A 24,102-nucleotide genomic window follows, 5' to 3' on the forward strand; every position below is an offset into this window, starting at 1 on the left:
CACCTTTAAGATTTTTATTTAATAGTTTTTCATGGAAATGGAGTCACCCTGCAATCTACAAGCGTTTGATTACTAGTGTGTCTAAGTGCGCAATTTACTACCTTTGAATGAACTTTCTATGGAACGTTGCTTTCAACAGTGATGCCAAGAAAAGATTCGGTGCAGTGACAAAATTCAGCTTTAGAAAAAGACGAAAGGCTAATGACAAGTGATAAAAAGTCTTGTTGTATCACTGTTGCATTTGTAACTTTGATAGTTGTCCCCTGTGTAGTTAAAGGAGTGTAAATTTTCAGTTGAATTCAATTTTATTGTATTTATACAGCAGCAAATCACAACAGTCAACTCAAGGCGCTTCACATTGTAAGGTAGACCCTACAATAATATGGAACAGGTATTTTCTGAAAATACAATATTTGGCATCTGGTTAATTTTGACCCTCTGTAATTGACCAATAGTTTGTTGCTCATGAAAAGCCAGTTGATTGATGGATTAACCCAGATTGGTTATAACCACTTCATAAACATAAAAAAATTATTTTTTTATGGTACAACTCTACTAATGGTTTATTGATTTCTGATCAGTGGAGCGTAAACTTCCCATCTGTGTCAACAACCACAAATAAAACACTACCCACCAGAAATGCAAAGCAAGCCCCCCCAAAAAACTGCAACAGGAAACTAACTGGATTCTCAACAAACACAATACATGATTATGTGTGGATACATTTTGTAGGCGGGCTGATCATCAGCCCATCAGGCCCATGCTGTCAGGATAATGTTGCAGATTGATCTGTGATTGAAGTTTAATTAACATGAGCCCGAAAACCTGTAAAAACCTGTTACAGTGTTTTTGGTGCCCAGCTTTAATGACTGGCTATAATCTTGTAGGGTGTTTACTGCTGCATAAGAATCATCAGTATTAGTTCCATTATTTCTTTTCAAAAGATGCTCTTAATTAATTGTTCTAGTGATTCATTTGTCGCTTTGTTTTTTTTCTTCGATGCAATTAATCCTTTGGTGTGTCCTTGGTGAGAAAGTGTCTCTCTCTTCATCTGAATACATTTTAAATGAGCTGCCTGTGGCTTGAGTATAAATTTGATGTTATTTTTTGCTCTTCTGCGGTGGCAGAATTTCATCAGATTAGCAGCGCGTCTGGTTTAGAAGTCGCCATTGTGCCTCCTGCCCTGCTCTGAGTCTCGTCTGGCAGTGTTGTGTTGCGCTGGGCAGGGCTTGGCACCGTGTGCAGGGGGGACAGATGGTCTTACGTGTGATCTAGTTTGAGGTCCAGAGCCGTACCCCGACAGGGACCCTGGCAGCTGATAAGCCTGGCTTGACGTCCGCGGTCCCTGGGTGGGACTCCGACAGCGACTGCGACACGACGGGCCACCCAGGTGTCGGCCAGACAGAGACACTCTCCTCCTCTCTTCCAGCCACCACAGCCAGCTGTTTCATCTCTGCTGTTACCATAACAAACAGGAAAACATTACAAAACAGGCCTGAAAATCTGTTCAAACACCATGATAAAACTATAATGCCAAGATAGCCACAATATTTCCAGCAATTTGCACCAGTTGAGTAACCCAACAAGCCAGGTTTATTATACCCACAGCATGTAAAGCATACTGAAGGGTGAAATCAAGCAGCAGACAGATATTTTCAGACAGCTTTAGCACAGAAGCTTAGTGGGTGGGTGGGTGGTTGTAACGTCTAAGCTTTTTAATGTGTCTACAATTGTGCGTGCCAGCATTTTGGGAGCGATAGGTTTGATGGATGGAGACAGGCTGAAGCCGAACTGCAGCGCTGCCGTTTTGTTGCCGCTCGCGTTATTCATGATGTTGTCGTGCATGAGGTTATCACAGCAATGCTCTCATCCCCCCCTAACGCCGTGTCACCAATCCACGGCTCTCAGCACCAGGAGACTCATCAAGTCATCATAGATCAACTCATGTTGTCATGGATGGCATTGAAAAAGTAACAAGGGCAAGCTATCGGGTGCCCGGATAGTACAGCAGGAGCTGAAAACTGCATTTATTTTAGCCAACCTGCGTGACTCTGGGTTGGCTGGCCTGATGCACTCCACGGTTAGTCAGCACTCCCACCGCTTTGCCAGCTCAGCTTTTATTCCTTGCCCTGGAAATTGAGTTTTGCTGGCCCTGTAATGTACTCAAAACTACATCTGCAACTGACTGATAAATCTACGCTTTGTTGCACCTGACGGATAGCTGTGAAAATGAAAATTCACCGCGGCACGTTGCTGTGTCAGGAGGAAGGTCACTTTAGATTTGCCTCTTCCCCACTCAGGATGATGCCAAAATGACCATTTTGTCTCAGAATCCAGTCGCAAAGCTAAACTATCTTCTTAAGCTCGTTCTGTACGATGCGACGACAGGTTTATGTATTGTTTCGTTGAACTGCTGTCTCTCCCTGGCTGCATGGCAACACTATGAGAGCAGGCTTAAAAAAGCACAGCTCCTTCCACGATGAGTAAATAATATCCATTATTTGCTGAGGGAGAATGGCTTTGTATTTACACAGCAGTGATTGTGTGTGCCGCGTTACATACATGAGGGTGCTATTCGGCCAGCTTGATAAATACCACAAGACAGCAGATCTTTATTGCAGACTAGCAGTTGGGGTCTGACACTCCAAAGACCAATTTCAGACCGTTAACAAGGCCTGGACAGGAATACCTCACAGCAAAATGTCACAAGGCCTCCCTTTCCGCATCGCTTTACGCTTCCCCTTCTGCGGCTCCCCTCTCGGTTCCACCATCAGCTCTCCTCCGGACATTCAGCGAATTGTAGTTCCTCTCTTTCAATTTGCCCACCATGTTACCTCGTTCCACAATGTGCTGCCCCGGGGGATTGTGGGTAGGCAGGAGCGGTGGCCCCAGCCAGGTCCGCAGAGAGCTGATAACCTTTCAGTGTTGCTTTAGCACGCTGTGTAAAGAACAATCAGTGCTTATCAACCTCGACGACAGGCGAATGTTAATTCAATGTCATGCAGTCAGGCTGCAGCGGGAGAATGGGAGCATCACTTGGTTACGCTGTGACAGCCTGACGTCTTCTGCCAACAAATAACTTTAAGAAGACTGGAGAAAGGCTTGTTTTTGATTGCCTTTCTGATATGTAATCTCCTCTCTCTAATCTATCTATAAAATGCTACTAAAAATGAATTTAAGGTTTACAGACCCCTGCAGCTGTCATTTGTGTCACAACTGCATAAAGTCTAAAAACAATAAGTCCAGCACCATAGCAATACTGACATCAGAAATAATACATTTGACATTTGCGAGGGCCTAAAACCAAATTACAGCTGCTAGCCTGCCACTAACATGTTGGCCAAATGCCTCCATAAGTGGGTTTACTGTGTAGGGAACACAGCTGCCTGTGTTGTTTGTGGTTTATTTTGAGTAAAACCTGCTAGAAGTGCTCAAATAATGTCACTGTCCATTGGGGCTTAAGACTGCAAGTTTGAAAGTGTAAATCTGGGGGTGCTGAGTGCAACAAAAAATAAAAAATAAATAAAAAAGCGGTCTAACCAGACATCTGCAATCCATTTCCTTCTATTATTCACCATCGCCGCCTCAACAATTCCCAATCTGTCACTGATCTGTTAATGTTCAATTTGCATTGTGGGTTTGTTGGCATCAGGTTTTGACAAGAAGAATGTGTAGACTGAAAAACCCATGGTGCTGCTGCATCAATTTTACTAATGCATTTGTCCATGCTAAATGAACACAGTTTTCTCCTCCCACAGTTACTGGACAACAAGACACATGTAAAAAACAAAAATATATATAATATATAATAATTTTTGAAAAAGGCCCCCTGTCTGTTATTACAATCTGCGTTTTGTGTGTTTTTTGACCAATTTTCAGTCATGTCATTTGTCACATTCTAATATGGCCACAATGATCTCCAGTGTATAAAAGCTATGATCTCTTTAGGTAGGCAGGCTAAAAACAAATAATCGCCTAAATTGTGGCTACACCTGTAAAACACAATGGAGATATGCCACCACCACCACAGCCTCCAGCTAATTAGGACCTCAGTGGGGGAAAAAGATGGATTCATCTGCTCTCTGATGATGCCAAGAAAATTGAAGATGTGTGCATTTTGTAACAGGATCAAATTTATGGCCAAGCTGTAGCTGGACTCAACTTCTCAGAGTATAATTTAGCTTAAACAAATGAAACATTATTATGTTTTAATTTCCACCAAGAAAAAAATGTCAAAACGGGAAGAGGGGGGGAAGCAATCTTTCTGTGCAGTTGCAGTGAAAGCTTGCATTAGCAAGAGAGTAATTTATGGACCGCCAGCTGGCCTGTAAAGGTTACTACCACAGGCAATTCTGACATGCTAGTTCAACAAGAACCTCATTAAAATACTACAGGCTTTTAGAGACATCAACGTATAAGGTTACCTTTGTGTCTGGTGAGCATAAAAACAACAGATTTGTTTGTTATGGGGAAAAAAAAGTTGACTTTTTCCGCAGTTTTTCTCTCTCGCTCTGTGAATCTGTCTCTCTGTCTAATTTACCTCTTTGACCTGATGTCTTTCTTTGCCTCCCAGCACGAATTGTTCGCAGCCGTCAGTGGTGTGAGATGGCTCCCTGCATGGAGGGGGAGGTCTGCAGCCTCCTGTTCAACCGATCCGGCTGGACCTGCACCAGGGGCAGTGGTCGCATCAAGACCGTCACGGTAATTTACTAGACGTGACATTAATATACGCCATATGCACATAACAGCAATGCGCCTACATTTTCAGCATGAGCGAACCCCCGCCAGCCGATAGTGTCAGGTGAAGCCTGAGCCCTGGGCTACAGGGAGTATATTTCAGTCAAACAGCAGGTCAGCATCCAGGTTTCAAACACTGCATCAATAGTGGAACAAAGATGCCAGAAAATTCATGCAGCACTGCTCTCTGTGGGATCAAACTTTGAAGATTTTTTTAGATATCTTTAGGCCTCAGTCTGGTTTGTTTTACACTTTTACAGGAGTTTTGAATTTTGGTAATTCAAACTTTTGAAACACTGAAGCCTGAATCTGTAGCATATACAGTAATAGTGGTGCAAAGATGTGTTGGGAGGTGCATAGGAAGAAAATCTCATGAAATTAGTGAAATCATCATTAGTTTTTACTGATCTGCAGCTCCTAAGTATAAGATGTTCAGCTCCAGAGCTGCTGGATCAGCCCTGTGCTGTATCACATTTGCACTGAAAGCAAGCAGTGTACCATATTACCCGGGCTACATGTGGAAAACTTTCTTTTTCCTACATCCTGGATTATTTTACAGAATGGCTTAAACACACTAGCCAAGGCTCAGTCATCTCCTCCCAAAGCTAAAACAAATCATTTGAAGCCAGTCAAATCTGAATCTGACACCAAATCACACGAGCTAGGAACTGCAAGTGAATCACACATTTGGAACAAATGTTCTGTAGTTATTATTCTGTCTTTGTGTTTTTATGGAGAAGGTGGAAGCTGATGGAAAACGTCTGCAAATGCAAATGCAAGACAGATATATGTAATATGTAAAAATGTTGACCAAAGCATTAGGCAGTGTGCAGACAGATAACATTAGTGTCTGACCTCTCTCTGACTTTGTTAGAGATTTAAACGAATGCAAAACATGTTGAATTTTTAAAACCCTCAATATGGTGTCATCTGGTCCTCTGTAGGCTCCTCTCACAGTGCATCCAATGCCTCAGAGCTGCCAGTGCTGCATCGCTTACTGAGCACTGATTAATTCTCATTTGATTAAGCAGCGAAACAATGCACAAGGAGCATTGCTAGTCTCCACGAGGGTTAACTTCATATATTTTTTGTATCAATGCAAAAGAATAATCATTATGAATGCGTTTGAAAGCAAAGAATAAAGAAAAATATCTACCCTCCAGACATTACTGCTTGTTTAGTGAACATTAGAGTCACCATGGATACAGGTCTCTCTGTCACTGTGTGCTTCACACTATATCTCTAGGCAATTTCACACTATGCAGCTCTATGCTCCATGAAAATGGAGCAATTTTGTATTCTTTCTGTACAATTCAATGTAATGCATTTCTCTTAGCAGGTGGCCACCTTCCTGCTATGACTTGTGGAGATATGGTGTTGATAACCTTTCTTTGACAAGTCACGTGCAACCCTCTCAACCTCTGGGCGATCGCTTATGATCACAAGGGGATTGCGCAGGTTGCCTGGGGAGAGACAACCTGTCTCCAAACAACCGCTGCCTGTCTCATTCCCTCGGACTCTCAATCATTCTCAGAGTGAAGATGTGCAAATAATTGCCATTAAATTTAAAAATGCAGACGGATTCCCAACATATTGCTATCCATCTGAGTTAGTCAAGTGCAACCCTTTTAGACAGCAACAGACTGGAAATGGTTGCAGACCTATTCCCTTTTTTCAAAGGCGACAAGATCATCAAGCTCTTTGCACATGATTGGCAGAATTCTGGCTGCAGCAGTCTCCAGCTAGTGTTGTTGCCTAATGTAGCATGAGATATCTAGAAATGCTTAGCATCTCTTGACAATGCTTCGGATGAAAACAGGATTTTTTGTTTTTAACTCCAGATCTTAAACTTTATAACAGTTGCTTCGTCTGACAAACTGAATACACACAATCACTGAAAAATAGTCTTTTTTTAATGAATAAAAACATAATTTCTGTCAGTGAGTATCAATCTAAAAAACCTTGCTTTGGACTCAGGACTTCAGTTCTGCATGTAGGAAAAGGATTTACAGTGAAAGTACAATCAAATATGAGACCGAGAGGTCCTGTGCAAGCATCCATGCGCAACAAATTGGAACTGAGACCAATCTCAATGTTGGCATAAACCCATTGTGTCACAGCGCCAATGCCAAAGTACCAGTTTGTATGTATCTGTGGAATACCATGTCCTTTAAGCTATCTCCTTTCAACAGAACATACATGAGTTCATTGGATCATTTAAATAACTGTAAGTGGCTCAATACAAAGAAGTAGGCTCATATTTATGGACAAACACTATTTTGATTGTACCTTCATGCCAGTAGAGTGAATACATTTTTTTACCTGCCTGATATCTGCCTCAGGTAAGATTATGTCAACAGAAAGAAACAGAGGGGTATAACTTACAGAGGCAGTGCAAGTGAAACAGCTTGGTGTTGTCAGCAAGAGATGACAAGATGGACAGAGCAGGAGAGACCGCTGTCCTTCCCGTCAGGTACAAGGCCAAAGGTCAGCCTCTGACCGGCTCTGTTGATTTTCACTCTCTCTTATCTCTCTCATTTGATGTCTCTTCATCTTGTTCGCTCCTCTGCCTCCTCCGTCCAGCAGCCCTGGGCAGCTGTGACAGATTTCACGCATGCATTCCCGCCGTGCTGTAATGTATCCTGACAGCACACTTAGGTTAGTGTTTTGCTTTTTGTACATACATAAACAAAAAATGCAAATGATGTGTTCCTCTGCACATTCTTAATTAGCTGTTGCTGAGCAGATTTTTGTTGAAGAAGTTAATCTGAAGTGATGTCAGTGGGTTTCTTTTTTTGGGGGGGGGGTTGCTTGTTTGTTTTTTCTGTTATGTATTTTTGAGGGGGCAGGGATAGGAAGGATTTGGCAGTAGAAAAGAGGAGGTATCAAGAGGTATTTGTTGTAAGACCTAAAATGGGAGGAAAGCACATTCTGGAAGATAAATGAAAATGAGAAATCTATAAAGAGGATTGATCAGGCTGGAGGGGGGATAGAAGGATGAAGAGAGAGAACAGGATGGAGGACTTGGCTGCTTCTCGGCCTGCGGCCAAGCTCTGTCTGTCCACATCTGCAAGTATCTGGGAGAAGGAGAGTGCAGAGAGGAGGTTTTAATTGCGAGACAATCTGTCTTCACGTGGTTAATAATCATATTACACACTGGCATTCGGGGAGTGTGTTTTTCTGAAAGCTGATAATGGCTCTTTATTCATGCTGAGGTGCACAGGTTTGATGTAGGTGGAGCTAGCAGATACAACAAAGTGACAAATCTACCTGATGGTGGCAAATATACATTGAAGCCGACATTTTTTCTTTTTCATATCTAAGTCCAGTATGAAATCTCTTTCTAATAACTTATCAAATCTATATGAATTCAGTCAGCCAGCTAGGGCTGCCACGATTAGTCGACTAGTCACGATTACGTCGACTATCAAAATCGTCGACGACTGATTTAATAGTCGACGCGTCGTTTGAAGCTTTGTAAGATCACAAAAGAAGCAGGAATAAGTAGCAGGATTTAAGAGTGTAATAACGGACTGAAACAGAAGATGGCAGCACTGCATGTACAAGGATGCCAGCTGCCGTTAAACCCTGAAGAAGAAGAAGCTTTGTCCCAGAATTCATAGCGCAGCCCAGCTCAGTTTCCAACAATGGCGGCAGCTAGTTAGTTTTAATATTATTCTATTACTCTTATTATTCTTTCTGGGTCACAAAATAAACGTTTAAAATATTTTTAGGTGCGAATGTAGCTGTGTAAACCTCAAATATCTGCTCAGTTTATCAAGACACCACATATTTTCAAAAGCGCTCCGACGTTTTCGGAGACATCTGTTACCCACCAGCTCGATAGCTAGCCCGGGGGCAAGGCTCACTAGAGCCCGTGAGAACACCGGACTCCCGGCAAATCGTTTTGCCGCTGTCTTTCGCTACTCAGGTTAAACATATATAAGTCACTTAGGTAACTTAAAAATGTTATTGTTTGGCTTTTTTTAGTATTTTATTTGTTCCTGAGTAAATCGGTTTGGCTGAGATTAAAGTTATAGTTTTTACACAGCTGAATAAACGTCAAGCAGACAACTGATTATCAGAAGTGTGAGATGCTGGAGAATATAGCAAGGAGTTTATTAAACTTCACAGAAACAATCTGCAAATTTCATTGAAATTTAATAAACTATCATCTTTTAATTTCTGTGCAGCAGCATCTTTCATCGTCTTTAGTTTTAATTAGCACATACCTTAAACACTTAAAGCTGTAAGCTAATGATAGTTATATAAGAGCAGATGCTGCTGGTGCAATAAGCTGTAGCTGTACATCCAATGGATGCATGATCTGATTAGTCGACTAATCGCAATAATAATCGGTGACTAGTCGACTATCAAAGTAATTGTTTGTGGCAGCCCTACAACCAGCTCAAGCTAGTTTCTATGGAGTGCTGCTTTCATTAATGAAAGGAAGAGACGTCAACCTGTCAGCCTATCACTTTCGCCCAGACAGAGACATCTCAACAACTATTTGACTGATGTCAAATAATGAACTGTGCAGGTCAACACTGGAAATTCTTTTTTTTATATGAATCTACACAGTCCTCAAAAAGAATAGGACTTTTGTGTGTGTGCGTGTATGTGTACGCTGTGACCTTTCCTCTAGTTCAAATATCAGGCCCGAATGTAGATAATAAAATTTATAATCTATTCTGGACATGAGCCACCCTCAGGCCAAAATACAAACTCTGCATACCAGAAATCTAAGCAAACAGGCAAATTGCCATTAATTTGATGCTGCACACTAGTGCTCCCATGGGGATAAACTCTTTTTATTTTAACAACCCCATGGCCTTCCCTACTTTCAATACTTGACATTTTTGGGGCAACTAGATGTTAAAAATGTTAGTATGTTTCATTAGTTGTTGAGGTCTTTGTTCTTTACCTCAAATACAGTATCTAAAGAGAATATATATATGTGTATATCCTCATGCATTATATAATTATTTATTATTAATAATAATGATAATGTTGAAAGAACCTTGTGATATAAAAGAAAATACACAAATCTGTGCACTAATGCTCCATATACAGTGCCTGGATGACAGGAATTTTGCGGCTGTACACACACAGTGGCTTTCAGCTTAAAAGCTTTAATTCAAGGGGTTTAACAAAAGTATTACATTAACCGTTAAGAACCATTAACAGCCATTTTAAATACACCCTGCCAGCCACCTAGCCATTTTCAAAGTCTCAAAAGAAACTGGACAAACAAAAAAAAATATAAAGATTGTTTGCAGGCAATGACTGACTGATGTCTAAAGCCCATGGAGTGTTTCCTCCCTTGTGATAACCTGCCAGGTCTTTATGTAGCTGCTGTTGCTGCTTGATTGTGCGTCTTTTTACCTTCAGTAACTGAAAAACGTGCTCCGTTGGGTTGAGATCAGGTGGCTGATGCTGTCATGGAAAATTTCTTTGCCTTGAGAAACTCTTTGTTTGCTTCAGCAGTGTAGACTGTCGACTTTAATTTAAAAATTATTGCACTTTTATATGCTGACTGTACGTGATGCATTTTTTGGAGTTGCAGTGTCAGCGTCACAGGTATAATAAAACCTTAAAAAAAAGTCTAACTATTGTAACACACATTAATTAAGTGATTTGTCAGTTTTACTGCAATATATAGACACTCCCATATTAGACACATGTCACTGCACCTGCAGCTCTTTATAAACACAACCACCTCCCATCACCTCAGCCTCCTCCTTACCGCCCGCCCTCTTGTGAGTGCAGCTCATGGTGGCACTGCCAGGTCACACACTCCAGCCTAACCTGCTAATGGAGTTTGCATATGCAGCCCGCTCTCCACTGCCAGCTAGCCATTAATATGAATCACTCTCTAGAGGCCCCTCCAAACAAGCTTGCAATTTGTCTTCACTAGTGAGCTGCTGAAAGGTCTACATATGATATTCTCCAAGGTGGAAAGCGCAATTCAGGAGGGCTGGGGTGGGGTGTTATGAGGTTGGTTTCATACACTTGACGGGGACACGGGGGGGTGGGGGGTGGATTTAAATTGCGGGGTTACACAAGAGCACAGTTGCATGCCGGGGTCTGTGCTATTGAACGGAAGCTGGAAATGTTCATAAGGTGGAAAATTGACAAGACAGCCAGGGAGAATTTAGGACAGTGAAATTAGTTTTACTCCTTTTAGGCAAGTGAGAGGCTTGTGAGATTGCATCACTTGCTCTCTGCTTGGCGAGAGCTCTGTTGAGAGCACTACTGAGCTCTAATATCAGCCTTTGCTAATGCTTTGCGTTTGCAAAGTGATGGGCTCAAATTGAAATTCTGCATATCAGAAATGCTTCTTCAGTGCAGAAAAAAAAGATAGGACTATTTTCCTGAATATTGTTACTTCACAGGCTAGCGGGAGCTTAAAGTATGAAATGTAAGTACTTGAAATCCTGATTTGATCATAGTCAGACTGCAGACTCGTGCGCATTTCGACCCACAGACAATAACTCGATGGTTGGTGGGGAAAAAATACCCCAAAAATCTTCATACACCCACACAACAAATGCCATTGCTGGGCTAGTGTGTGGCCTGGAGGGGATTCGACCAGTCGTAGTTGGGCATTTTTTGGCAAAATGAGGAGGGTTACAAAATGAACAGGATACGCACAGACGTACACACACTGAGTGACCCAGTAGGTCAGAGAAGCTTGCATGTTTTTTTTTTTTAGCATTTTCTCTTTTTTTCTGCTCTGGTGGCCCTCCTCCAGCTATGTGCTCTTTGTTCCAGCATCAGCCATGGTAAAAAAAAAAAAAAGCCAGCGCAGTCTGTGTAGTCCTGCCAGTGTTGCTGTAAACATAAAGACATCATAGCCAGTTAGCATTGCCGGCTTTTTGAAAGGATGCCATGACACAAAAATCTTGATTTGTACAGGAAGGAATAAGTAAAAGGTGTGCCTTTATGAGAAATAGAGCAAAGAAAAACAGGTGTTTGGCTAGAAAACATTCCAAATATGACACCAAAGGGCAAAACAAACAGATAAAACTAGATTTTTGGCACTGTGTCAGTTCAAATGTTCCCGTCCAGTTATGAAGGAGTTATGAAATTCTCACTTCTTTCATAAGAAGTGAGAAAATTACATGGACAGATGATGTAGTTCCACAGTGTCGTTATGTAACACTTGCTAGCACCTCAGTTATAAAGGCTTCAGTGTCTACGACAAAGGACCAGGCAGCCAAGTCACGTGTCGCCATGGTCACTGCTGTGCTGGCAGCCCATCTGACCAGAGACAGACTTCTAATGAGTTTGCTTCTCAAAGGCAGCCCAACACACTCCCAGGCTCTGTCAGGGACACAACTATTTCTCTGCAGCTTCTTGAAATAAATTGTTGATTAGTTGGTGAGGTTGGAGACCTGCGGTAGAGATGACAGTTCTCTGTATGGCTTGGAATCATTAGTGTAAGAGGCTAGAAAAGGATGTTGTGTCCAAATAGGAACAACAAAAAAACAGTACAACTGAGCCTCAGGTGCACTGCCAAAAAATGTCAAAGCATGTCATCTATCTCAAATGGTGTTCTATTTTTCCAAACAGCTGGTGAAAACTAACACTGCAGTCATTGTTTCACCTTTCCAGTGAATATAATTCTACCGAGTGTGTTTGATTTCATTTATAACACTTAATTATTCAAATAACATGAGAAGCAGGTGGTATTATCTCAACCCTACAGGTAGAACATGATATACATGATAAATCTCACGATAACCACCAAAAATGAATTATCCTAATAACAGGTGGAGCTAAAGTCAGATAAATATCATTCTCCTGTGCCACAGACCCTCATTCTTGTCCCAGAATTATTATGATACAGTTATAACACACTTTTTCTATGGGCACTGTGTGAGAGAGAGTGTGTTTTATTTTAAGTCAGCTTGTCATACACCACAGCCAGAAATGCTCATAGATCACCAAAACTGAGAGTAGTATCCAAGTTATGCAATTAGCAGGTAGGTTACAAGTAAGCTGCTACATGTAGCTAGCTTCAAGCTTTCCCCTCAACTAGTCTAAACCACTGGACTGAATGTATTTTCTAGCATACGGGCTAACATGACTTGCTGAGCAGTTGAAAGTTTGGTGAGCATGCTTCCAGCATATTTAGCTAACTAGTTTCAGTTAGCTAATTAGCCTACCATATTGGACTCCTTTGACTACCATACTGGACATGAGGGAAAAATGTCTGACCGATTTTCGACCTGTTCATGCTATAGCAAGAATCTCCTTATCATTGATTTGCTTGCTTGGAGATTAGAGCGGTTGCTTGTAGTTTGCATGATAGACACCAACTCATATGATAACAGAGAACATTTCTCCTTCACAGTAAAAGCTGTGCCTCAAAGCTGCTTTGCAGTCTATTTCTGCTTTGCATCTTGTTTTTCACAATTTTACTAATGCTCAGAGAGCAGCTGTTTACTATTTGCAGACAAGGTGGCATGTTCCGTGCAAACTGCTATCTGCTAGCAAGCCACGCATTTGAACATTTCGAGATTTTCTAGTTGAGGATTACTCATTTTTTCCCTCTCAACTGATGGTTGTCATATGGTCTCTACGGCTGAGTGATTACTTATTCACTTGATCATACACTGTCACACTATCCTGTTTTAGGGTATGAGGTTCCTAAAATTACAGTGATATTCAATGTGGCTGCGCAGTTATGAGCTGAGCTGAGATTTCTGTCTTCAGTTGGAGGCAACGACTAGGTGTTACAGACAAAGTGTGAAGGTCAGGAAGTACTGAGAGATGTCCCAACACCTTGATGTCTCTTGGTCTTGATAGGATTCACAGTAAGAAGAACATAGAAGCATTTTTTCTTTTTTAAAATAATTAATAAACCAAGATAGATACAAGACGTTTTCACAGTCATTTAAGTGTAGCCTTCTTTAAAAATGTCATAGCTGTCTCTGAAGCAATAATAACACAAAGAATAAGAACAAGAACAAACCAAAAACAGTGGCTGTTTTGATATATTATAGTGAAGTGCTGTCTCTGTAGAAAAAAAGGAGTATATATGTGTCAAACATACAAGCTGCATTACGCCATAATACTCGGTAAAGTCGTTTTCAAAAGTAAAGTAAATGCTGCAGAGCTGGCTGCTGTGCTGAAGGCTCAAATTAGCCGCCTGTCTTTCATCTGTACATGTAATTACATTTTTATAAGAACTCTTTATAATCGCTTTAGTTGCTATAAAATCTTTATCAAAACAACTAGCCCTACTGAGAATAAAAGCTCTATTTCAAGAGGTCCTTCAGTGTTGGTTTAGTTTTACTTGCAGTTTCATTAGCATATAACTTTGCACTTGTATTTTATATGATTTCACTGTATTTTTTTAGGATATGTAAATTATTTCTTTTTTGTTTTCTTCTTTGTCGCCTCTGGAATCTGTTCAAACCGACTCACTCTCAGTGGGGCACCATCTTTAGATAAAGGTGGTTGTGATGATGGAATCTCTTTGATTAGGTGCTGTAGCACTGTGACCAGCAGCATTAGTTTAGCCCAAATAAAATGCATAATAAGAGAAGTAAAGTAGGTTATTTTTGTAATAGCAACTGCTTGCGCCAAAGGCTCAGAAGGAAACATACAGTAAAATGTTCTTCCAATAAGAGGAAATGGTCTCGGGTCTATTACAGAAAGAAAATAATGATTCAGAAAATCAAAACTGGTTGTCATTAGAAAAATGTTTGCATTTTCAAACTGCACTGAAAAACCAGGCCTGGAACATTTGCAGATATTAGATATGCATGCTGTGCACCATGTCCTTCATTGCTCTGCTGGCTTTCAGTCTCATTCAGTGCCGAAATTATTTAATTTCTGTGCAGCAGCAAGTAAAATTCCAACAATAATGCAAAAACAAACTGTTGAAATAAATTCTAGTGTGCTCGCTTGAATGAAACAGGGTTTAACTTTCACTGCTTTTGTAGTAGTACTGCTGTCTGCCACAAGAAATCTGTAATTTACTAAAACTGTTCTTTTTAATTCACTCATAATCGAATGACAGGAACATGCCGCCGTTGTTTCTTTGATACATACATCAGACAAAAGAGCATGGGGTCTAGCTTTTATGTTTTACTGGCCCACCTCCAGGCTTTCGTACCCATTTCTGCTTGTGAATTGACGGTACTCCTGTCATATTGTATCTGACAGGCCCTCTCTGGATCATCGGGGATAACACACTGTAGCTGGGCTGCTTTGCCTTTGGATGTACATTTATAAAATGACTGATGTTCGAACGCTCGGGTGCCCCTGCCGAGCAAATGCATAGTACACAGAGGTTACACTTGATAAGCAAATATACTATTTATTTCAGTTTCATTTGCAGATCTTCTATTTATCAAGCAGAAAAGAAAAATGTGCTTCTTTGGTTTCTCCTCATCTGTTTATCACACGCTGTGGCACGATCATCAGTCTTGAGCAGATAGCATGGGGAGAGATGCCGAAAATGTATTGAAATAGGCTAGATTGATAGAGACGTTCAGAAAACAGAGAAACAGCTAATATATTCCCACCATTCCATTTCCTTTTCCATTTGTGTTATCATAGGTGTTGTGTTATTGTGCAGGAATTCTGCAGGACGCTTCATGATCACATTCTCAGTTTATAGTGTTTCCTGTGGTATTCATTTACATGCTATAATAAAGTAACACATTGTGTTTTTGTTTTTGCCTCCTCTGGTACTGCCATTATCTATTAAAGAGTTCTTTTGTCAGTTTGACTTTGCCAGGCGCATGTTGCCCCCTTCTCTTTCCAGTCCAGAGTGAATGCGGTCCCTTCTGCTGTCACTTTCAGCACACTGTACCCGGCTCCCCTATTTGAAGTTCTGTCATTGGCAAGCTTTGAACTGCCATTTGTGTTTTAGCCTGCACTCTGCCTGCCTCCAGAGTTTTGTCTGGTGTAAATTTGTCAAAGCCAAAGGGCACCAACACGGGTTTTTTTGTAACAGTGATGCAGAAAAGCTCTCTCGTAGACCGGACATGCAGGCTCAGCAGCATCCCGTTTCAAAGCTAGGATGTTTTTGAGCCCTTTGGATCTTTAGTGTATGTATTTTTAATAAATTGTTCAGTGCTGCAGCCCCATGATGCACCCGGCTACAAGCTAACATTTCTATCTAATTTAAAATGCTGTAGTCATCCTCAAAACAAACCCCAGGCCTGTTTCCAGTGGTAGAAAGCAAATACAATTACTCAAATGCTGATTTAGTAGCCCAGAACATTGTTTTTCAAGTACATTTGTTAATATGTTTTTAATTGTAATTAATGCATGCAGCACCATCTACCTATATAATATATAGTTTTTATTTTTGACACTTTTTCACCAGTATATGTACTCAGTCTTGCATTTAATACTTTAATATAAAGCACAATATAATGGCTTAGTGAAGTTTTAGCTGATGGTAAAGACTTTGTATTCCAGCTGGCCTCTTTGCAAAGCATTTGAAACTTTAAATGTGTCTTATCATCTTTCTCTGGGGGCCTCATGAATTTCTTTACAGCATCAAAATCAATACACAGGCTGTTAAAATACGCTTGATTTGTGTTCTACTTTGCACTGAACATGAATTCGGAATTTGTTTTCATTTATTTAACATTTTCATAAGTGAATACATGAATCTGTGTTCTCTGTAGTGTTTGTGTATGCCACATGGTTCAAGTCTTCCGGATCATGCCAATTTTGTGGCTATAGCTTGCTTTGTATGAATTCATTAAATCCTGCTTTAAAGAGCAAAACTTAATTAGAAGATTTGAAAAATAGAGGGTTTTTTTTCTGCAGATGGCACATCAGAAATAAAGCAACAAACAGAACATGGTGCTTGGAAACTAATCAGGTTTTTTCCTCTGAGGCAGCTCTGGGTGTGATGCTCTGATGCTTCAGTACATCAGGCTCACACGGTGAGTGTGAACCATCCACCCAGGTTCTTCAGTAAGCTCTGGCTATGGCTAATAACAGCAGAAGCTCCAGTGAATTGTTATGACTGGGACCTTTCTGAGGCTCCGGTTGATGAACCCAGCTAAGTCCTGTGCAGGAGTCCACTTGTTAGGAGAGACCCCTAGGGAAAGATTCTTACTTACTGCAGTGATGGCGCAGCATAGCACCTCTCTCTACAATGACACGCTGTGCTGTTGGTGACAATTTTGCAGCTCGAAGTGCCACCAAATATGCAGCCTCTGCATTGTTTCCCCTTGAGCACTGAGCAAACAAGCCGTCTGCTGTGCCTGCAGTGGCTTTTCGTCTCAGCTACAGAGGTTTCTGTGAGTTGCAATACTACCTTGGCTGATGATTTTATTTTGGGTAATGCGAGGCATACTGTATCTCAAAAATACTTTGATCCTAAAATATGTTGTGTTGATGATAAGGAACGACGTTAATTGAATCCCTTAATATTATTATTTTTTTGTTGCCAGTCTCCACTGGCACCCTCTCAAAGATCCGTGCTGCACACCTCATTTGAACTGGGAAACTTTATCATTTATGCACAGTGCTCAGTGTTTACAAGTGATGATGAAACGAGGGCACCCCGAGCTCAGAGACGAGGTCCAAATGTTTCAATTTCACCGCAATATAAGCAATTAGCAAAGCGCTTGTTAGTGCGCATACTCTCTCTCTCTCACTCTTTATCTGTAAATCTCCCCCCATCCCTTGTGCCGGCGGGAGATGAATATGTCTTCGATGTCCTTGGATTTCTGTCTTGTAAACACCATAGGCGCTAAGCACTGTTTACCGGTGTGCATGGCGGGCCAACAGCCGGCTCCGTCTCTTGCACAGTTGTCCCGCGGGGCCAAACTCACCTTGTTACCCTTTTAATTAGTAGGAGCAGTTAATAGTGTCGGCCGCTTCTGCCGCCTCAGCACTTGCCCTGACTTCAGGAATCGCTCCAATCGATAGCAAAGACTTGGGCTCAGACGGGGAGATGGGGGAGCGGGAGGGAGTCCTTATTGCGGGAGTGGCTCGGGCACATATATGATGATGTTTGAAGTGGACTAAAACAACAAAATTATATTCTTTGAGGGACTGTTTAGGGGCAAAAACCATGCCTTCTCTGTATTCCTTGAACATTTAAAAGTATAACAGGGTCTCTCATGCTTATTCACTCAGTTTCTCCCCTCCCACATTTCCTCTCCTTTGAAAATGAATGTAATCAAAAAGCTAAGGGTTTGCTTGGTAGATTCTATTGTGCCCTTATAAGCTTTTATCCCCTCCAAGCGCTCACCTCCCGTGCTCATTTCTTTTCTTGTTTTGATTTAAAGATGCAGTGGAAGTACTTAGCATTTAGATGACATGCTGCTGGAGAGGTGTGATGGATCAGCGCCTCTTCAGAGGACTGAATTTCTTCGACAGCGCGGGGGCCAGTCGGCTGGTCAGACAGACAGAGAGACAGATCACAGAAGGACCGGCCGAGCAGGCAGCGGAATACCAAGTCTGCCTTAGTGCTGCGAGCCTGGCACAGCCGAAGGGAAAGCAGCGGCTGCTGGGAATGCCAATGCACAGCCCAGACAGCCGTCTCGCCTTAGCTCCTCTGATTGGCTAAACAGACCATTAGCTTTCTGATTATGATTAGCCGAGTCATTATCTGCACAAAAGTGGCTCATTCACCAATATTAAGAAAGCGAGGAAGCTGTATCTCTCCTATGGTCGAGGGGAAAACAGCATGTTGTCGTGTCCTCCTTGAGATGAATGTGGGCGGCAAGAAGTTCCGTTCACAAAGAAATAAAGTGGAACACTGTTTATCACCCTGCCTCACAGCTAATGTGATGAAAAAAAAAGTGTGACGCCACTGATGGAAGAAAAGAGAGGTCCTCTGCTCTTTAATGCAGATGATGCGTTGGCCATTACTTGATCGTATTTTCTGGTTGAGGGGAGAAGCAGTGTCCTCGGAGGTCATAAAATCTGGTAGAGAACAAAATAACCTTCAGCTTCCTTCGTCTCGCCTTAGATATAATTGGAAGATGTGCCATCTGTGCTTTTAAATGGACATATGCTGCTCTGCGTCTTAAGGCCAGTAAGCTGAGGGAAAACTGAATAAAATGAAGGCCGGCCCTCTCTTCCTTAGTGACCTTCTGCTTCTTCTTTTCCAGCCTTTGCCCAAGGAGCCGTCGTAGGATGCAGAGGAAAAACAGCAAGTATGAGTTTTGTGATTATCTGCTATTTTGCATAATTTGCATGCTGAGTGCATAACCCTGTTTCCAGTTCATTTGAAGAAACCAAGGATGTTTTGATTGTTGGATCTTGTAGAAAGCACAAATACTAACTTTGAAAAGAAGCAGCAAATAAGAGAGGCCCTGCCTCGAATGCATTTCATAGTGTATTTTCCAGGTATGTGTTCAATGGCGAGCTTGAATAAAGGTCCAGGTCTGGGACAATTTCCGAGTCACTTTGATGTAACAATGCAATGAGTTATTGGCAGTTTTTTGAAATGCATAAGAACTGAAAGTAAAGAGCCCCTCTGTGGCTACATCAAAGGGAGCGGCTACTTCAAGGTTCAAGTTCAAGTTCAGTTTTCTCTCAGGACATATATCGAAAGCATGTCTACATGGAAGAATGTTTTTAGTAACCAAGAGGAAAGCTACAAAAGATTTCACAATAGATTCAAAAAACAGAAAGAAAAGAATTATACTTTAAATCCCTCTAAATCAGTACCACTTGTTTTAAAGTCAGCAAGTAAACTGGAGTGGGTAGCAAGTTAGCCTGACTCAGGTTTACTTCACATCCAGAAACTTCCCTCCGGAAATGAAGTAACGACTAAACTGAAATCTTCATCGGAGAACTTGACTGAATATATCTGAACCTTTTATATTCTACAGAAAAACCCCCCAAAACAAAACAGGCATTTGGAATCTGCGTGCCGTGTGTCTCATAGCCAATATTCTAAGATTGATTTTCCTTCTTCCACTGAGAAAACAAAATGAATCACGCACAATTACCAAAGACGGGGAGAAAGGGGGGAATTGGGGGCGTCATAAATATTTATCTGCCAGCCCTGGGAATTTGTGCAATTCTGTGTGGATTTGCCAACTCATATTTAAGTGTCTGAATGATTTATGTGGTCAGTCCTGGGGTGTCACATTTGTCCACTGTCACCCTGAATCATTTATGTATTAACATTTATGGATTCATCCATATAACATATTCATGGCAGAATTCTATTATCATTCAAATGGTTTTTTTGATCAAATGATTGGCTAAATTAAGCCATTAACTGCAGAATTTCACCGCAGGTGAAACGTATTCCACCTAGAAAAGAATATATGACATATGAACCCATTTCTTCACATAACTCATATAATTAGATTTTTTTTTTACCTTTTAGACGTGGCATAATTAACTGTGGAGTCACACCAGTGCTGTGTTTATTCACTGGAAGCAATAGTGATTTCAAAAGAAAAGAAAAGAGGTAACTATATTCAGGAAAAAAGGTGTTTCCTGTTCCCTCACAGGCTTCAATGGTGATGGATGTCAAAGCATAAATCAGTTACCGTTGAGTGTGAGGGACGTTCTATTAATACATTCCTCATTAAATTTGTCATTTATTTGATGGAATTAACAAAACAAATGTTGAAGTGTGCCTAACGCAGAGTCCTGATGCCTGTTTTCATAATGTCAGACAATGCACAGGCAAAGAATGACAAGACCTTAATTTGAGTCTCTCGTTAAATTCATAATTGGCTCATATTCTGTATGTAAAGTGTTTTTCTGGAGCTGACATGGATATGAAAATTAAAGTGGAAGGAGGGAAGTCGGTGGGTGGGTGGTGGTGCTGGTCTTGCAGTTTTTTTTCCTTTAACACCTTTGAATCTGTATATTGGCTGTTTTTGTTGTTAACTAAACTGGTTTTGTTTTTGATTTAAAAAATAATGAGGACTGCAGTTTGGCCCTGACAAAAATGTGACACCAAGAAAAGGCGTTTCTGATACTCACAGTTAGGCAGTGAATGCCCTAAAAAAAAATCAGGGCACATTTTCTTTTTCTTTTTTTACTGAAGTGAAAACGCTAATTTAGTTGTTACATGATTAAAAACAAGACTGCGTTTATTTCTTTTCCTCTGTGCACAGGAACCATAATCTAATTAAAGCTGCTTTTGACTTGCTCCCTTAATTCGCAAGGGGTCACCACAGCAGGTAGCTCCACATGTTTGATTTGGCAGATTTTTACACTGGATGCCCTTACTGACACAACCCCAAAGGGATTTGTGTCTCCTCCCGGGATTAAACCGGGGATCTTTTGCTTGTTAGGCAAGTGTGTAAACTACTACACTAGGGATCTGCTAATTAATTTAGATTACTAAAGTAAAAGTTAATTTTTCACAAGCAGGCAAAAGTGACAATAAAGGCTGCTTTGTGCTGCTGCTGTTAATGCGATAGCATTAGGTTCATGGAAAATGTTGGAATTTGACATAAAATTCAAAAGGCTACACAACACAGAAAATCGTCTGCACATTTGCATAACAAGGCGCATGTCTGAAACGATCTAACTTCACAGTTAGTGTCTCACGTTTGTCTTTGTCTTTCTTTCTTCTGCTGCAGGTTCATTGACATCTATGTTGCTAAAGAAACCGAGGCCAGTCATTACACCCAAGATATTTTGTCCGTTCACCAATGAGGCTCCCAAAACTTACATCGGCTCTGACCTTCAATAATAAAAAATAAAAGATAAAATAACCCATAACATCTCCAGTCACCGCAGTGAGAGACCTGAAACATCTGAAAACTCCACGAGGGCCGCATGGTAACAACATCAGCATTGAACGTTCATCACACCCAACTTCATGGGCTAATCATGGAACAAAATCCCTATGAGAAACCCCAGAACAACCAGTGGAAAATTCACTGAAGGCCTTTTTTTTTTGTCTTTTTGTCTGCCACTGCCCGATCTGCAGGGGACAGCTCCTTGAAGATTCTTTTTATACCTTTGTGGCTTGATTTAGACTTGTCACAAGGCCTTTCAAAAGTCAGCCCCTTCATCTTCTTTACAGTCGCCGCCATGAAGCAATCCAAGGTTATATTCCAGCCAAGTTTCTTTAATGACAGTTCATTGCTTGAGTCGTGACTTTACAGAGGTTGAGGCAGGCCATATTGTCCGTTGGATTCTAGCTTTTAACACCTTTCTCTCATTTGGCCGGGTGAGATTTTTACAAGGCCATAGCCGCCAATGTCTCTGCATACACATAACGGGACGGATATTATGAAATAGCATGAAAGTCACACAAGAGATGACAGATGAGTTGACTGTCTTTGCTCACTGAATGGAGATCGTGATGGTGAAATGTGGACATTTTGGATGACTTAGCTTATACCTTATGTTGTTTGGTTTTTTTTATGTGGTGCCAACATAGACTAGAAAAGTAGTTTTTGTCAATGAACATCTTGTACACACAACTGGGAGCATTTAGCAGATGTGGACCCCTGGCTTGTTTTAATGATCTATACTGTGTGTGTGTGTATGTGTGCGTGGGCACAAGGGTGTGGGTGCATGTTTGCATCTGTCTGTGTGTGAATATGTGAGTACACGTGTGCTTGTGTGTGTATGTTTTTCTGTATGCGTGAGTGGGTAGGAACATCCAGAGATACACTGTGAAATAAGTCATATCCGATGCATTATTCATACTCTTGTATATTTTTGGGACACGCCCAGACCAGAGCTCACCATCTGGCAAAAAGGAAGCATTTGGGATTTTACAGATGTTGGATCTCATTTTAATCCTGGGTTCGCCTTTTCCTTTCTTCCTTCTTGTCTTTTCTTTAGTACATAGAAATATTTATATTGGGGATAAAATATAATTGAAACTGAAATTGAAACAGTATTGTCACATAAGTTAAAATTCTGTAATTAAAATCGATTTATGTGTGATTAAATGTATTTCCGAATCCTTGTCTAAACCGACTATATTTTGATATGAAATGTTTTGGCTGGCCAGATGTGCTATTTGCCAAGAAATGCTTGATATATTTAAAATTATGTACATACATACATATTGATATATATATATATATATATATCCAACTAATGTATTTTTTGTTCTATGGGTCTTACTCTAAGGAGTTATAGAGGAGCAGTAGCACAAAAGGCATCAGTCTGAGAGAAGCAGAAGAAGTGGACACAATAACGTGAACGCCAGTAATATTTTTCCAAAAGAATACAAATAAAAAATAAAACACATTCCAAACACATCGAGCTATGGTCTGCAGATGAATAACATCTCTCCAAGCCATTTGCAAAAATAATAATCGCCACGGTGATACTTTACTAGGGGTGATTGCAGTTGGTTGCATTATAATGTACAGGTGTTCCGGTTAATGTGCCTGCTCCTTGCTCCCCTTTTTTCATTTCTTTGTACTACAAAGCCCTGTACATCTCCATCTTAATGTATGCATTTGAGGATATAAAGAGAGCATCTGCTCCCAGAAGCTGTGGACTGTGCATTTGGTGTGTGTGTGTGTGTGCGTGTGTTTTCCAGGTCAGTACACAGTCTTCTGTGTTGTGAGAAAATACCAATTTCCACCTGATCCCATTTCTTTGATTTCATGCTGCCTTTATTTATCACTTCTATGGTTGGCACTCACCGTAAGTAAATTGTCCCTTTGTTTTGCCTCACTGTCAGTGCAGGAGCTGCTGCAGTGACTCTAAGCAGGACAGTAACACTGACGGATTTTACTCAATGATAGATAAGAACAGATGGACATACATAAACCTCCTCTGCCTCTGCATCTGAAAAATGTCCAAATCTGACAAGTATTTATGCTAGAACATGTCATCAAAGTAAGTCTGGTATGGTCCCAGTCACACAGGGCTAGCGACTGGTTTTCGACCCCTTGACAGCCTCCAGTTGCTAGGCAAATATGTGTATTGTTGTTGAGAGGTTGCTGGCTGTCACTTGGTGAAATCATTCACAGAGGGCATTACCACTAAACCCTCCTTGTGGTTGCTTTGGTTAATAGCACGTTGCTACAGTCGCCCATAGTTTTCATGGAAGATTCCGGACATGGATGCGAAAACTTGCTAAGTTTGACAGCACGTGGTGTCCATTTCTAGGTTGTGCCCTTTTTATAATTTCCCTACCAATTCGCAAGTAGTTGGCAACTGTTTGCAGACAAGTTGGTGTTTTGTATACAAATTCTTGTTGGCCACATCTGTAACCAAAATATTCTCAAGGAGGTTTTCAGTGCACTATCATACAACTTTTTGGGACCTTCAAAGTAAAAGCTGTGCCTTTTGACCACTACTTTCACTTTCTAGCATCTAAGCAACAACAAGGTTCTCTATGGCGGTATATCATCTTTATGACAGATTTTTTCCCGGCAACACATGGCTGTAATGTATATAGATATTATATTTGTATTT

General features: G+C 41.0%; 1 protein-coding gene across 2 annotated transcripts in view; it reads left to right on the forward strand.

The window, feature by feature from the left end:
• tafa5l (TAFA chemokine like family member 5, like) overlaps window positions 1-23,174 on the forward strand; it is a 43,842-nt gene extending 20,668 nt beyond the window's left edge. For both annotated transcript variants that reach the window (XM_085260259.1, XM_085260260.1), the window contains exons 4-6: window positions 4,574-4,701; window positions 18,843-18,887; window positions 21,288-23,174. In XM_085260259.1, coding sequence (XP_085116385.1) covers window positions 4,574-4,701; window positions 18,843-18,866 — 152 coding nt within the window. In that variant the 3' untranslated portion in view covers window positions 18,867-18,887; window positions 21,288-23,174. The remainder of the gene's footprint in view (window positions 1-4,573; window positions 4,702-18,842; window positions 18,888-21,287) is intronic.
• Window positions 23,175-24,102: the final 928 nt, after the last annotated feature.

This window comes from Mchenga conophoros, linkage group LG20, assembly GCF_057382185.1.
Source record: "Mchenga conophoros isolate Kocher_MC1m ecotype Shallow Benthic linkage group LG20, M_conophoros_male_GT1.1, whole genome shotgun sequence".
NCBI lineage: Eukaryota > Metazoa > Chordata > Actinopteri > Cichliformes > Cichlidae > Mchenga > Mchenga conophoros.